General features: G+C 42.2%; 1 protein-coding gene across 2 annotated transcripts in view; it reads right to left on the bottom strand.

Moving 5' to 3' along the window:
* Positions 1–857: 857 nt before the first annotated feature.
* Positions 858–15,251, bottom strand: part of CYFIP1 (cytoplasmic FMR1 interacting protein 1) — a 66,334-nt gene continuing 51,940 nt past the window's right edge. For both annotated transcript variants that reach the window (XM_072135670.1, XM_072135669.1), the window contains exons 25-31: positions 15,050–15,140; positions 9,377–9,507; positions 6,926–6,998; positions 6,263–6,357; positions 5,389–5,627; positions 3,060–3,207; positions 858–1,449 (exon numbers count right to left, since the gene is read on the bottom strand). In XM_072135670.1, the coding sequence (XP_071991771.1) occupies positions 1,285–1,449; positions 3,060–3,207; positions 5,389–5,627; positions 6,263–6,357; positions 6,926–6,998; positions 9,377–9,507; positions 15,050–15,140 (942 nt within the window). In that variant the 3' untranslated portion in view covers positions 858–1,284. The remainder of the gene's footprint in view (positions 1,450–3,059; positions 3,208–5,388; positions 5,628–6,262; positions 6,358–6,925; positions 6,999–9,376; positions 9,508–15,049; positions 15,141–15,251) is intronic.

Here is a 15,251-nt window from a genome sequence, read left to right as displayed (position 1 = left end):
TGTAGTCAGAGATGGCCAGGATTGACTGGATTGCAAATATTGATCCTACATTTTAAGTGTAGAAACGGCCACCACTAGTAATTCTTTGTCATGTTGTCCTGCACAAACTTTACTATTGGAGTGTCCATAATTTTGTGTGACCAAAAAAATAAATCATAACCTTTGTCCAAGATTTTTGACAGAATTAGCAACAGAGCCTCAAATACATCTAAGATGCCATGTGAAAGAAATGGAGCATCTGCACAAATGTCTTGTACACCCAAGGTCCCCGTGTCATCAGATGGGTTCATGTTATAGAGGCTTTATGTTGGATATACAGTCTCAAATCCTATCCTATCTTGGCCTGGTCTAATGACATCTAGCCACCTCCTATATTCTATTGGACAGGTCAGGATTTGTGGATAACTAAGTGATGACATTTTGTTGCCATTGTATATATGCCAATGCAATATTCTGGTCAGTAATTTGCATCAGTAAATTTGCTGATATATCCACTGTAGTTTTTTTTTTAATTAAGTCAAAACCATGAGTGGAACCCAAATACTGAAGCAAAACAATCAGCAGAATACAATCATCTAAATGTAACAGATAATAGATATTTATGGCCTATCATACAGATTCTAGATCTTTAAGGTAGTAAGGCATCCTCCACACATTTATTTCTGCCATGTGCTTTGTCTAAAATATTCCTTTAGGTGTCACTTGCAGTTTACTTTTAACCTTTGATTTGCATATTTTGGAGTCGCCCCATTTTGTCCAGTGCAGAAATAAGTCATATTGGTCCCAATCTAAGGCTGGTTGCCTACTATCAAGCATGTAATGGCATCATCTTCCCATACAAATAACAAAAAGCCATGTGTTAATATACACTTTTATTGAAAATGACTTAAGAGGAAATAGTTGATTACTGGAGATTACATTTTTACATATCATAGAGATACATTGCTATTACAAAGTACATTCTTAAAGATCCCAATAATTACAGAACAGTATGCACCCTTATCCCAGACTGTCATATTATTTCTTGAAAGAATTATGGGCGAGACTGGTAGTGTTATACAGCAGGAAATATATTATTGGAAAAATAATTTAAATAGCAGACAATCCAAAACTGTGCTAAGAGCAAGCCATGTATAGCACATCCCTTGTCCTACCTCTTTACTGAACATTTATGATTAGAATTAATGATGGAGGCCTTAATATCAGTCTCTACCAGCGAATACAGAAGAATAATGAGTCATTATACAGTGGTAATGCCAATTATATAGTACAGTGAGAAATCCCTTAGTTGCTGGCCAGTGATTGGTGAATTGGAGGCTGGAAGCAGCGCACATGTTCCACAGATGTGTTTTCTCCATCACCAGACTTCAGGTACTTATCCAAAATGGAGAAGATCTCATCATTGAGGATCTGGAACTTGCGGATACGTTCAACCATTTTCTTCAGTGGCTGTAAAAGTAAAAGCAACATGTTTAACTAACAGGTATGATAATGTGCTAGTGATCTTGAGTATTTGCACTGTACAAAGGGAAGAGCAGGAGCCTGTGATCATGCTGTAAATATTCCACACTGCGTAGTATTAGAAAAGCCAAAACCAGCAGCAGATCAAAAGTGGAAAACTATGTCAAGATTTGTACATCTTATGTATTTATGATCCAGTTCTAGTTTTTGGTTTCCAAATACTGATGGCAACACAGACCACAGCACAGAGGCCACTCTATGGGGGTGATTTGGGGAAAGCCCTGCTAAATTTCTGAAACTAAAATAGATTTTCCAGGAGGAGGGAACTGAAGGTAATAAGGTTACTCCGAGGGATGGCGGTGTTGGAAAACACAGCTGCTTTCTTCCAATCGTAGCTCAGATATTTAGAAATAAATGTCATGAGAGGAGCCGTTTTGGGAAGAAAGCAGTCATGTTTTTCAAGAGTCCTGGTCTAGCAACATACAAAAACAGTTATTCCCAGCGGTAAACCTGGAATGTCCGAAGCAACACTTTTTCGCCTCATTCTGCTCCATACAGTATATAGTATGAAAAAGTTATTAGCATCAGCATAGGGTAAAATGAAGAAAAGGTTTTCATTTCACAAAATCTGTTAAACATAATAGCTCTTATAATAACCTCTTATACTGTTTAAACCACTAAATACCCTCAGCTCCCTATCCACCATATTTACTAAATCAGCTCCCTATGCTTTCAGTTTACCCCCTACACACATACTATCCGTTCACAACCTCTTCTAAATAATAACCCCCATCACTTTCCCCTTCAGCTCCCCGGATACTTCAGCATCCAGGTAGCTGCAGGACACAGGCAACCACATGACTCTGTGACACTACCACAGGTCCTGGTTTTTACAAGATGGGACAGAAGGAAGAGAGCAGTGCAGAGGAACGGTAAAGTGCTTTATCAGCACTTCCCCCAATCTACACTTTAAATTGTGTCCTTGATTTACACTTTAAATCAAAATTGCAGGTGCCTATGCTTATAAACTCTGTCTATATAATTTTGAAAATGGGGCAGCCTTTGAAAAATATATGTATAATTCTTTATGCTGTAATTTCAGCTTTATTTTTTCAATTGCAAAATTGTACCAATTGCTCCGGGCAATAACGCAATAAAATTTCCAGAACTGACAGGGAAAGGGTTAAGTGGTTTGTGGGAACTGTTGCGCCCTCTTCAATGTTTGTGTACTGCCACTTTCTGATAGACGGCCACCAGACAGTGTTGCAGTTACGTATCATTCAAGTAAACCCTATGTGGCTGTATATTCTCCACTACTGCTATTAGGAAAATGGTGTGCAGATAGAAATATCTGAACACTGAAGTGGGATGCAATGCTTGCAGAAAAGTATTTAAAATGATATATAATGTATTAAACACAGCAATTCAGAGCTGAACAAAAGTGCAACATTTTGCACATGGACAGAAACTGTCTGGAAAAACAGAACAAATTTAGCGTTAAAGTGAATCTGTAAGCTGCGTTCAGGGTAACAATGGCTGCATCAGCTTTGCTGGGGGTGAGCACAGTTTGGGATTCAGCAGTGTAGAAAGGTCCATACCACACTCTTGATGATTTCATCCTTGCCATCGTGTTTCTGGACCTTCAGCAGGTGATAGCAGAAATCCAATACATCAAATCTTCGGTGTTGCCCCAGGAGCACAATGATCATACAACCAGCCCAATGTAATCCATCACCAAAGCACTGCCTGTAACAAATAGATCATGACTAAAGTCAATACAATGCGGTTACCAGAAAATCTACAGTCCTATTAACCATTCATTCTGCGGACAGCTCCCAGATCGGTGTGCAGTAGAAGTGTTTGTACAGTAGTTTATTTACTTTGGAGGTATCACCAGAGACTTAACCGCTCCGTGGTTCTGGCTCTTACACACCCCTGATGCACTTGTGGCCGCCTCCATTCTTCTTCGCCACTTCCCCCCTCCCGCTGTATACTGAAATCTTTCAGCAGCAGTCAGTATTAAAGTTACAATAAGACGGTAGATTTCTTTTAACCAACTCATTTTGTAGTTCTGATGTAAACCGGTTAGTGTTTCGATAGATGAATTAACACTATACCCAATTGTCAGTGGGTGAAGTCTAACCCCTATTAGGTCTTCCATACAATTCACTAACACACTGTGAGGCTTCCTCCACACGAACGTCTGCTTTTGGGCCCCCAAGTGTCACTGGCGTGAGGCTTTTCCATGTGCCAATGACAACAGAAAAAGACCGCTCCAATTTGCAGCCCAGCAGGCAGTTTACCGTATATACTCGTGTATAAGCCGAGTTTTTCAGCACAAAAAATGTGCTGAAAAACGTCCCCTCGGCTTATACACTATTCAGGCAGTCAGTCAGTCAAAATTACTTAAAAAAAAAAAAAAAAACTTATATACTCACCCTCCGGTGGCCCCGATTGTTTTTCCCCCGGGCGGCGCCTAGCATGACGTCAGCAGCGGCGCGTCATACTAGGCGCCGGCCCAGGAGAGAGCAATGGCAGCGCCCCGCAGAAGAAGGAAGACGGGCGCAGAAGCCTGAAGACAAGTGGCGCGGACATTTCGGGAGCAGCGCTGCGCATCGGGGCCACCGGAGGGCGAGTATATACGTTTATTTATTTTTTTTATGCTGGGCTGGGCTGTATACTACTGGGGGCAGGCTGGGCTGGGCTGTATACTACTGGGGGCAGGCTGGGCTGGGCTGTATACTACTGGGGGCAGGCTGGGCTGGGCTGTATACTACTGGGGGCAGGCTGGGCTGGGCTGTATACTACTGGGGGCAGGCTGGGCTGGGCTGTATACTACTGGGGGCAGGCTGGGCTGGGCTGTATACTACTGGGGGCAGGCTGGGCTGGGCTGTATACTACTGGGGGCAGGCTGGGCTGGGCTGTATACTACTGGGGGCAGGCTGGGCTGTATACTACAGGGGGCAGGCTGGGCTGGGCTGTATACTACAGGGGGCAGGCTGGGCTGGGCTGTATACTACAGGGGGCAGGCTGGGCTGGGCTGTATACTACACGGGGCAGGCTGGGCTGGGCTGTATACTACACGGGGCAGGCTGGGCTGGGCTGTATACTACACGGGGCAGGCTGGGCTGGGCTGTATACTACACGGGGCAGGCTGGGCTGTATACTACACGGGGCAGGCTGGGCTGTATACTACTGGGGGCAAGCTGGGCTGGGCTGTATACTACTGGGGGCAAGCTGGGCTGGGCTGTATACTACTGGGGGCAAGCTGGGCTGGGCTGTATACTACTGGGGGCAAGCTGGGCTGGGCTGTATACTACTGGGGGCAAGCTGGGCTGGGCTGTATACTACTGGGGGCAAGCTGGGCTGGCTGTATACTACTGGGGGCAAGCTGGGCTGGCTGTATACTACTGGGGGCAAGCTGGGCAGGCTGTATTCTATAGGGGGCTGGTTGGCTGTATACTGGGGGGGGGGGGTCTGTGACCAATGCATTTCCCACCCTCGGCTTATACTCGAGTCAATAGGTTTTCCCAGTTTTTGGTGGCAAAATTAGGGGCCTCGGCTTATACTCGGGTCGGCTTATACTCAAGTGTATACGGTATACCAATGTCCAGCCATGCTATGCGCTAGCTGTTGAAATAATGGCTATGGCCATGTTATTCATGTGGAGAACAATCCAAGAACTATTCACTTCAATCACATCTGTCATATGGGCCTGTGTGCATAGTAATTTCAAGGACAGGCCTTATTCATATGAATGTAGCTGATGATTGTGTGCTATGACCTCATACACACTCGAATATTTTTAGCCCTCAGGAGATATATATCCATGCACACTCCGTTATCAAATCTAATGGCCTCATTATTAAATATGAAGCTACATGGTATATAATACATTCTAAATGTACTGAAGGGAGTGCTACTTACTCTACAGTGAATTCATGAGTGCCCACTGGGATACAGTACACAAACTGCATCGCACTCCAGAGCCGATGGAATTCCACACACTCATCCACATGCATCACTCCATTGCTGGGCAGGGGTCCACGCCAGATAGGATCATCAAGGAAAGTGCGGACCCTAGTAAGAATCACTTCAAACATCGACAGACCGCAGCAAAGACGCTCTTTGGTCAGCAAATCTCCTTCCCGGGCAATGGCAATTTGCTGTAATCATACAAAAGAAAAAAATGTATGTTTTTTTTTCCCCTGCAAACTCTTCCCAAGGCCCCCATATAGCAGTGTGGTTATTCCTGGCACAATGTATAGGACTGTGTGCATGTCAGGGAACATTCAATGTTTTATTCAATATATAGTGCTACATTGCTCTTTTATCAGATCAAATTATCACCATCCATGATATGAGCAACTTTTTTCCTACCCTCCACTAACACAGGACCCCTGAATAAAGGAGAGGAGAAATAATTGCAGCTCATGTGAATGGCCGATACAAAGCAAAGAATAAGGCGCCCTTTAACTCAATCCCATCCACAAACTGACTTTGGACGTCAGGCGGTGCGGGTCTCCAGTCTTTCAGCATTGTTTCTCCTGCCATCTATGTCCCGCATTGCCCACCGTCTAAAGTCAATGGGCAGTTTATAATGTAGACATTCAAGGTCTATTATTTCACACGCTGAGCTCTAAAATGAGCTTGGTACTTGGACTGTTTGTATAACCTACCCAAGGTTTGAACCATTGTCTTATTTTGTACATAGTTTTTTCTATTACCGGTAATATTCACTTTACTGTGCAGAACACAATAACATAGAAAACAGCAATATTAGCCATTACATAGCACTTACCTGAGGCGTCCCAAGTCTCTCTATGAGAGGAATTAGGTGGAGAGGGGCATACTTCGATTCTAACCTCTTCATCTTTGCCTCCAGACGTTCCCCCTCTGATATTGGACAATTTATTTAAAAAGAAAAAAAACCCCACAGTTATCTAACCTCAAGCAAAACATACCCACATGTATAACAAGTTCCCATTACAAGGCTATTAGCACTGTACACATGTATGCTATATATACAGCTCATAATGTGGACGTGCAGCTAGCACACATTTATGGTACATCCTGTGCATGTACCATAAACCTGTAAAATAGGAATACCTTTTATAAAAAAATATTGTTTGTTTGAACATAAACCTTTTTTTGATGAATGACTGTTAAGTTGTAAGGATTCTAGAGATGAGATTTCCCTGCAGGTAACAGCCACAGGATACAGGTAATAATCCCAGCCTGTATTCAGTGAACATACCATAGTTCTGTACTTTGCCGCTGGTAGAATATGCAGTTTCGCAGACACATTTCATTAAAATGTCATGTTAAAAGCGACTGATAATATGACAATATGATAAACAGTGCAGTCATCTGAACACTCAACTAGGAATATGTCCATCTCAATACAATTATCTCACTTCATCAGCTGAAGTAAACCTGGGGCAAGCGAAATACAGAAACATACCTTTAACATGGACCCTGGGGAGAATGTTTTGGAACGGTGCAGCATGAAGTAGGTCACACACCTCTTCTAGGGACTAAAGAAGAAAGGTCATTTCAGAAACAATAAGGTCATTTCCAATTTCCAATCATTTTATATGCGTAGTCTGGTGACGCATGAAGCCCTGACTTATTCTGAACTAGTTAAGGAGGCAGCCAATAAATACACATTTCTATCAATTAGGGTCTAATGTTGCGGCTAAATGAAGCCAAATTGCTGCACTCCAATGACTCGGCTAATTCTGTTGCTATGCTACAGCGAGCATAGAAAAGCATGTGCTTAGAAGTCATTTTACAGGATCATTCAGCCCCAGATTCAGAAATCATAACATCTCTTGTAATCCCCGCAGCAGGAGGGCTCTCAGATCCCTGGGATTCAGTAGATGCAGAATAATGTCCTGCCAAGGTGACCTGGCCACGCATCATTTGTGTTCTCACAATAACCATGACAAATACACCTACTGCTGGAGCACAATAGGAGTGATCACGCTATTATATGCACAATTATGCTGGCCATTATCTCTACACAGAATCATTTCTACATGACACAGGCTGAGGGTACAGGAACACAATGGAATAATAACAGATTTTGTTCTTAAAGAGGACCTTTCACCAACACATGTGGAGAAAACAGCATTATTCCATAGGGGCCGCAACACACATTCAGGGGTTCCAGAGATATCAGTAAAGATATCTAACCATCATAATCCTCTCTGCTGTCAGCGGAGGAAGGGCTGTAAGTTATGATAATCTTCTACTTGTCAAATTAGCATAACACATGCCCACTCCCAGCACCTCCTCTCTGACAGTAGAGAGGATTATAATAGTCAGATACTGCGACTGACATCTCAGCAACCATGGGGGCAAGAAGGAAAATTCTAAGTGTCCCTGAATCTGTGTAGCAGCCCCTACAGAATGACATGGTTATTTCCACATGGGTCAGGTGGTGAAAGGTACTCTTTTCAGCAATGACTTCAAAAAAGAGAAAATTCGTATTTCTTAACTGGTCCCTGGAAATTATGTCTACTCCCCTATGTAACTCAATATACACGGTAAGGATTAGGAGAGTTCTGTAACCAAGAAAAATCCAACCATGACAGCAATTCTGAAGTCTATAGACTGCAAAGTCAGATTAGGAGTAGATGGATATAGCATAGAATCACTACAGAGTAGTCAAGGAGGCGGTCTCCTCACTGATTGTGTCATAGAGACAGCTGTCAAAGTTATGCATGGAGAGTTGTCCCAATATGCCCCAATATTTCAATATACTTTCCTGATCAATTCCTCCCTTATCAAGATCTCTACTTGCCGTCTTTCTATAAAAAGCTTTTGCGAACCTGTGTGACTATGCACAGATTTCTATCCATTGGAAGGAAACACAGTAGCTTTATATAGCAGGACAGCAAGCAGAGATCTAGAAAACAGTGATCAATTGATACAGTAAGTGTATTGCAAAATGGTGTATGAAAAGATATACAAACCATATGAATTATTTCTGAAGGTGGACAACCCCTTTAACTACTCTGTGACAGAAGTCATCTTTACCAAAGTACAGGCAAAGATGGTTCTGGGTAGGCCCTATTACTTTTTTGGAATCTTTATAATTTAAAGGTGTTGTACAGCCGTTCTACCTAAAAAATAAAAATCTAAGTATCCTCATTAGAAATTCATACTATCATTTAGATCTACTCATTTTTTTTTATTAAGGGAAGAACTGTGTTTTGAGGGGGTTTTACCTTTTTTTTACTGTAGTATGGAACGAAGAGTAAAAATAGGGAGATCATTCCCATAAGGACTTCAAGTCCCAGGATACTCCACTCCCAAGGATCAGCGTGTGCACGTATACGGCATGTACCGCTCCTCCATTGGCAGTGTCCAAGGCAGCCAGAGCGTGCACAGTCTCTAGCCTGTGCATGCCGCTCTGCAGAGAGAAATGCGACAACACATGCGCAACTACAGCAGCAGCAGCAAGTCCCCTGGTCATTACCGGGGAAATCGCCAAGTATAAATGCATTGTGTACTACAAACTACTTTTGGAAATAGCTCAACAAAATTAAGTTCATTACTTTGGGTGAACACCCAATGTTAAGGCACATTGGGGCGGACAAGAAAAAGTTACTAGGCAGATTTACTTAAAACTGGGGCATCTCCTGCAAATGAATAGCTCCCTTAAAACATATAGGGATAAGAACCTGCACAATAAGCCTAACTTGTAAATGTGTGTAAAAGCATATTGGCTCAGAACACTGCAATTAAAATGTGTCAAATCTCTGTCAAGCTAAGGTTGATAACAAATGCAAGTTTTGGAGACTTTGGTCACTTGATCAGGAATGTGTCGATACTTGCTTGTAAAAAATGCTGATGCAGTAGAGTTTGTGTAACATTTACAAAGGACTATGTATATTTTACTACATACCAGGCTTTGTTCTATTAGTAGGCAGAAGAGGAGGGCATTGCCCACTTCCCTCAGATTTTGAAAGCACACAGTTTTCAGCTCGGCATACTCCACAATATCCTTCAATTGATGATGGAAGAACTCCAAAATTCCTGTACAAGACAAAAAAATAAGTCATTCACACTCACAAATAAGCTAGTTATACAAAAGTAGCAAAACACGGACTGCACTCTCAGTAGCACGGCCGTCACACAGAAATCCAAGATGGCCTCTGACCCCAAATCAGAAGTTACAGGGTCGTGTAAAGGGGCAACTGAAATTGTGTACAGCAGGACTGATAGATACAGGTTGGAATTATATCTGTGAAATTCTGTATTTTTGGTAATAGTGAATTAAAGAATGTGTTGTTTTGTTATGCTGAGTACAGAAAAAATTGTCCTCGTGGGAATACCCATTTTATGTAATATCTCATAATAGGTGCATCTTTCCTACAAGTGCCACAGTCAAAGATTTTTCAAATCTGGACCTATGAAAACAACTATGACCCAAGCAGCCATCAATGGACTTTTCTTCTCCTGAAAAGTTGTGGATCTTTCCATTTTATTTACAGAAAATGTTACCTTTCTTTCATATAGATATATAATGTTCGAGTTTATATGGTATATACACATAAGTTGACCCAAGTATAAGCCAATGTATACCTCCTAACTTATGGGCAAGAGAAAAAGGGACAAAAAGACCCTCCTACGTAATGAACAGGCAGGTGTAGCTCCTGTCCCCCAGCCTCCTTCTGTCGGCCCCCTGTCCCCCAGGCTCCCCACAGTCCCCCAGTTTCTTACCTTCCCTCGCTCCCCTGCAGTCACTTTCTCTTCTCCCGGGCTCCGACTGACTCGGAGGGGGCGGGGCCAGCCAGGGACAGAGCTATCTCCTCACATGACTCATGCAGACATCATGTGAGGAGGTAGGAGGGGCTGATCCCGCCTCCTCCTGGCTCCAATGTTCTGCAGCTCTAATGTATGGGACCAGAAGGTGCCGGGGCAAAGAATGGGAGACAGGGAACAGTGCCCGAAAACCAGGTCAGCCTCCCCCAACTAATGAAATGGCCAGCAGCCTCCCCGATCACGTGATGCTCAGAATCGCCCCCCATTAACGTGACGCTCAGAATCGCCCCCCCATTAACGTGATGCTCAGCCCCACATTGTATAAGAAAAATAAACTTACATACTCCTCTTCTGATGCCCACTGGAGCACACCGATGTCAGCAGTGGCGACACTGCTGCGTTATAGTGTCTCTGCCCGTTCTGCTAACAGTGAAGAGGAGAAAGAAGAGGAGCCGGGCGGAGCATCACAAGGTGAGTATGCAAGTTGAAGATGGAGTTATTCACACATTTTTGAGCTGAAAAACTTGGCTTACACACAAGTATATATGGTATATTAACAAACAATCTAACAGGAGCAGCCTTCTAGTCAGCAATGTTTATTTGAGCTGTAGAACACAATTCATGAACTTACTTCTTTATCTTCGTGCAAAAACATTTTATGATTTATGGGAGATGTGGTACATGCAAATAAGGTTTGCAAAATGGGACAAGGAAAACCCTGCCTCTTCTGCTATCTTGTATGTTAGCCCCCTTATCATCAAGCATGATTTACAGGAATTAGATGATGAGGGATTAAAGCCAAAAAAGTATATATATATATCAGAAGAAATAGATCCCCAACTGTAGACAGCGCTCTTTTGATGTGGTTGCGTTTCATTAGTACAGTGTAGGGAACTGGTTTAGAGTGAGAGGCTTTTGACTAGATTTAGGGAGAAAAAAATCTCCTTACAGAGACTTTGCCAATTATGTCCACCTTGTAGGTGTGTGAAGACTTGTAGTCATTAATGCTTCTCTAGGGGATTCTGGGAAAAACGCTAATAAGTTTTCTAGGATAGGACAAGCAAAGCTACACCACTTTTGCTACATTGTAGTCAGCTCCCTTGACATCAAGCATGACTTTCAGGAAGCCTAATGGCATGATATGGGAGATTTAGTAGACATTCTATTCACCTGTTATTCAAATAGTGATCTGCAGATTATGGGTGCAATGTGCTGTCATGTAGGAGCAGACATTGGGGTATAGTATATAATCTAAGACTCTTTCCCTCAGACTTTCCCTTATAGATTACTTATTTGTGGAATTACAGACTTTGTGGAATAACTGTCTGCTGTAAGGTTTATGCACTGAATACAGCATTTCTGTTCTATGCAAAAAATATACAGGAACATGTTGAGGATTAGTACAAAGGATTAGGCCCTCAGCCCCATCTTCACTCACAAATCCCCACTGAAGGGCTCACATGACAGATGACACATTTTAGCCCTGAATCACTGGTTATCAGCAGAGCTAACAAATACATAAAACTGATCTTTAGTATAAAGCCAAAAAGTAAAACTAAAAAAAAATAAAAAAAATAAAAAGAAAGGCAGCACACGCATTGCGTGCAAGGTCAAGAATGGGGCCAGTAGGAGGATTAAGATGATGAAATGGCTTTATATGTAGTGTGTATGATGTGCTGCACTACCGATTTAAGCTGCTGGAGGATAATGCTTTTATCAAGCAGTCTAAAGTTCATCTCTTGCCATCATTTGTATAATATTGTTTTAGGTTTTCTAAATTGTTAGGATAGGCCAATGTATTTCTAGATTATTAAAGACAAGGGGAATATTAAGTAGATGTATTCTGAACCACAGTAGAGGAAAATCTGAAGAATCCAAATGTAAGACTGGGTTCGTAACTCCTGTCCTGTCCGAAAACAATATCCTGACGTATATGCTTTATTTCACAATATAAATCAATGGTAACAGGATCCAGCAAAACAGACAACTACCGTATACACTCGAGTATAAGCCGACCCGAGTATAAGCCAAGACCCCTAATTTTACCATCAAAAACTGGGAAAACCTATTGACTCGAGTATAAGCCGAGGGTGGGAAATGCATTGGTCACAGACCCCCCCCCCCCCAGTATGTAGCCAGCCTGCCCCCAGTAGTATGCAACACTGCCCCCAGTAGTATGCAACACTGCCCCCAGTAGTATGCAACACTGCCCCCAGTAGTATGCAACACTGCCCCCAGTAGTATGCAACACTGCCCCCAGTAGTATGCAACACTGCCCCCAGTAGTATGCAACACTGCCCCCAGTAGTATGCAACACTGCCCAGCATTAAAAGAAAATAATAAACTTATATACTCACCCTCCGGTGGCCCCGATGTGTAGCGCTGCTCCTCTTCTGGTTTCCGCGCCCGTCTTCTGTCTTCTCTAACTTCGTGCTGGGCACCGCCATTGTTCTCCCCTGGACGGCGCCTAGTATGACGCACCGCTGCTGACGTCATTCCAAGCACCGCCTGGGGGAAAAACATGGCGGCGCCCAGCACGAAGTTATAGAGGACAAAAGACGGGCACGGAAGCAGAAGAGGACCCGCGCGGACATTGGGGGAGCAGCACTGCACATTGGGGCCACCGGAGGGTGAGTATATAAGTTTATTATTTTTAAAATATTTTTTAAGTATATGTGTATTGACTCGTGTATAAGCCGAGGGGACGTTTTTCAGCACATTTTTTGTGCTGAAAAACTTGGCTTATACACGAGTATATACGGTAGTTACGTCAGCAGAACACTGTTTGTGCTGTAAGCCCTAAAAAGGAATGGCTAAAATGTAGAACGAACTTTAAATACGTCTATCCAGTAGAGAATTTCTGTTTGTGGATGATGGTTGCCGGGGAAAATATTAAAACTTGTGGTATTGGTGTGCTGCACTCCAATTAACAACTCTGTGGCTTCTCAGATGCCCAATCTATAATGCTCTGATGTACAACAATTCTAGCTTAGATGATGCTCTAACAGGCATTGTGACATTTAACATGTGCGTGTTGTGCCAGGCAGAGGACTGTCAAGTTGGATGGGTAACTAACTTATACAAACATCTAAAGTTTGGGGGAATCTAGCTACTATGATATCTCCGAGTGTGGAGGACAATATAGACCAAGGGATGAGGGTGGAGGAAGAAAAAAAAAAAGTCTGGAAAGTGTAGAAAGCAATACTGCAATACTAATAATTCATACTTTTGATGAAAATACAGTGCACATTTTTGTTTCAACACCAAAATCTATGACAGAATATTACAGGATATATAACAGTAGACTTCTTAACCAGCCATCCTCTGGAAGAATAGTCAGTGACATTGTGCTTTGTTCGGTGCAGCACTAGAACCATGCCGACATGAAGGTTAATGCTGTGCTATTTTGAGAAGCAGCGCAATATGACAGACAGCTCAATGAAGAGCAGTAACAGAAATGTGAAAGGAAAATTATTTACCCAACAGACTTCTAAATGACTGCTCTCAACAGGCTTCCTAGACACAAAGCCTGATGAAATAAATGAGACATGTATATGAGGCTGCAGATTATGGGATGTCCAATAAGCTAGTTGTGCATTTTTTTGATGAAAATGCCAAGCTGTTCTTCTGTAAGCCACCGGGCATTTCACACAAGTCAACAGCTCAGCAAACTACTCATGTCCATTAATTGTTCATAAACAACTAGGAGATCATAGGCAAGCAAATAAGAAAACAAGTTTGTGGTTTCACCATCTATTTGCCAGGGTCTTCTGCTCTCAAGTATAGACTCTAGTATGCCAATGTACACAGGCTGCACATCCATTGTACGGAGAACCTTATTATGTACTTATACAACTAAACAGAAGATGATCAATGGCCAATTTAATGACAATTAAAATATATTTAATAGTTTAACATCACGATTTGGTGCAGTTGAACTAAACCACCAATAATTAATGGTCATAGAGGAAAAGTTGTTATAGGACATGTTTGTTTAACAAAGTTGAAGTGCTTTGTGGAGGTCATTAAAAATCCATTAATAGTCACTTTCATAAATTCATGGTATATGGTATAAATTGCCCAAAGACAAAGATCTACAGTCAGATCTAATAAAGATACATTCAAATTTTGTTTTTTTGTACATGCTCAGCATATGCACCAGGAAAGCTCTCAAGGTGTGTGCTGAGCACTTACATATACATATACTGTCGTGACAAAGTTTCCCACAGTGTGTGCGTACATTAGGATATGTCATAGTCCTCTGTTGCAAGTGTAGCTCAGGAACTGTCCTGACTTATCCTTACAACGTAGAGCCAAAATGTGATGTGAATGTAGCTAAAGTCTCAGCTTGGACCATACACTGGAAAGATACCAGCTACCTTTTGGGCATCACTAAAAGAAATGGGTAAATATTTAAATTATAATATACAACGACGGCAGCTACTCATCTGTAACTGCAGTCAAGTATCATTTATTACACCTCTTACTTTTATTATATTCCAGTATGCCTGTAGGCGTTCTTTCACCATCAGAAAAAACAGCCTATTATATGTGACCCCCTTTCTCAGCATTCACTCACTATAAAACTACATTCACCTCCTGTGTGCGTCAAGGTCCACACACAGACTGATTTTTCTCACATGAATACTTCAGCTCTAATTGTATGAGAAACCGGCCTTGAATGCTGCAATTACTTCTCCAAATAGTACGAAATTCTAACCTCACAACATTTTCATTATGATGAGCGTATAAACAGGAACACAATGTTCTCGTCTGAATTGAGCCTTTCTGAAAACATTACATGAGAACAAACCTGGGGAGCCATATTCATGTCTGGGCAGCCTGCAGATCTTGGGCATCACTTCCATCAGAGTATTCACATACTGAAGAATGGTTCCTTGCAACTACAAGTATAAAGCCATTGTCAGACACATAATTCATGCAGAAGACAAATAGCAAATGTATATCTCCCCTCATCTCCTTATTGAGTTAAGAAGTACTTAACTCTTAAGAAA

The sequence above is a fragment of the Engystomops pustulosus genome, chromosome 2 (assembly GCF_040894005.1).
Source record: "Engystomops pustulosus chromosome 2, aEngPut4.maternal, whole genome shotgun sequence".
NCBI classification, from domain to species: domain Eukaryota; kingdom Metazoa; phylum Chordata; class Amphibia; order Anura; family Leptodactylidae; genus Engystomops; species Engystomops pustulosus.
Note: the sequence above shows the minus strand (reverse complement) of the source record. Positions and strands in the feature narration are given on the sequence as shown.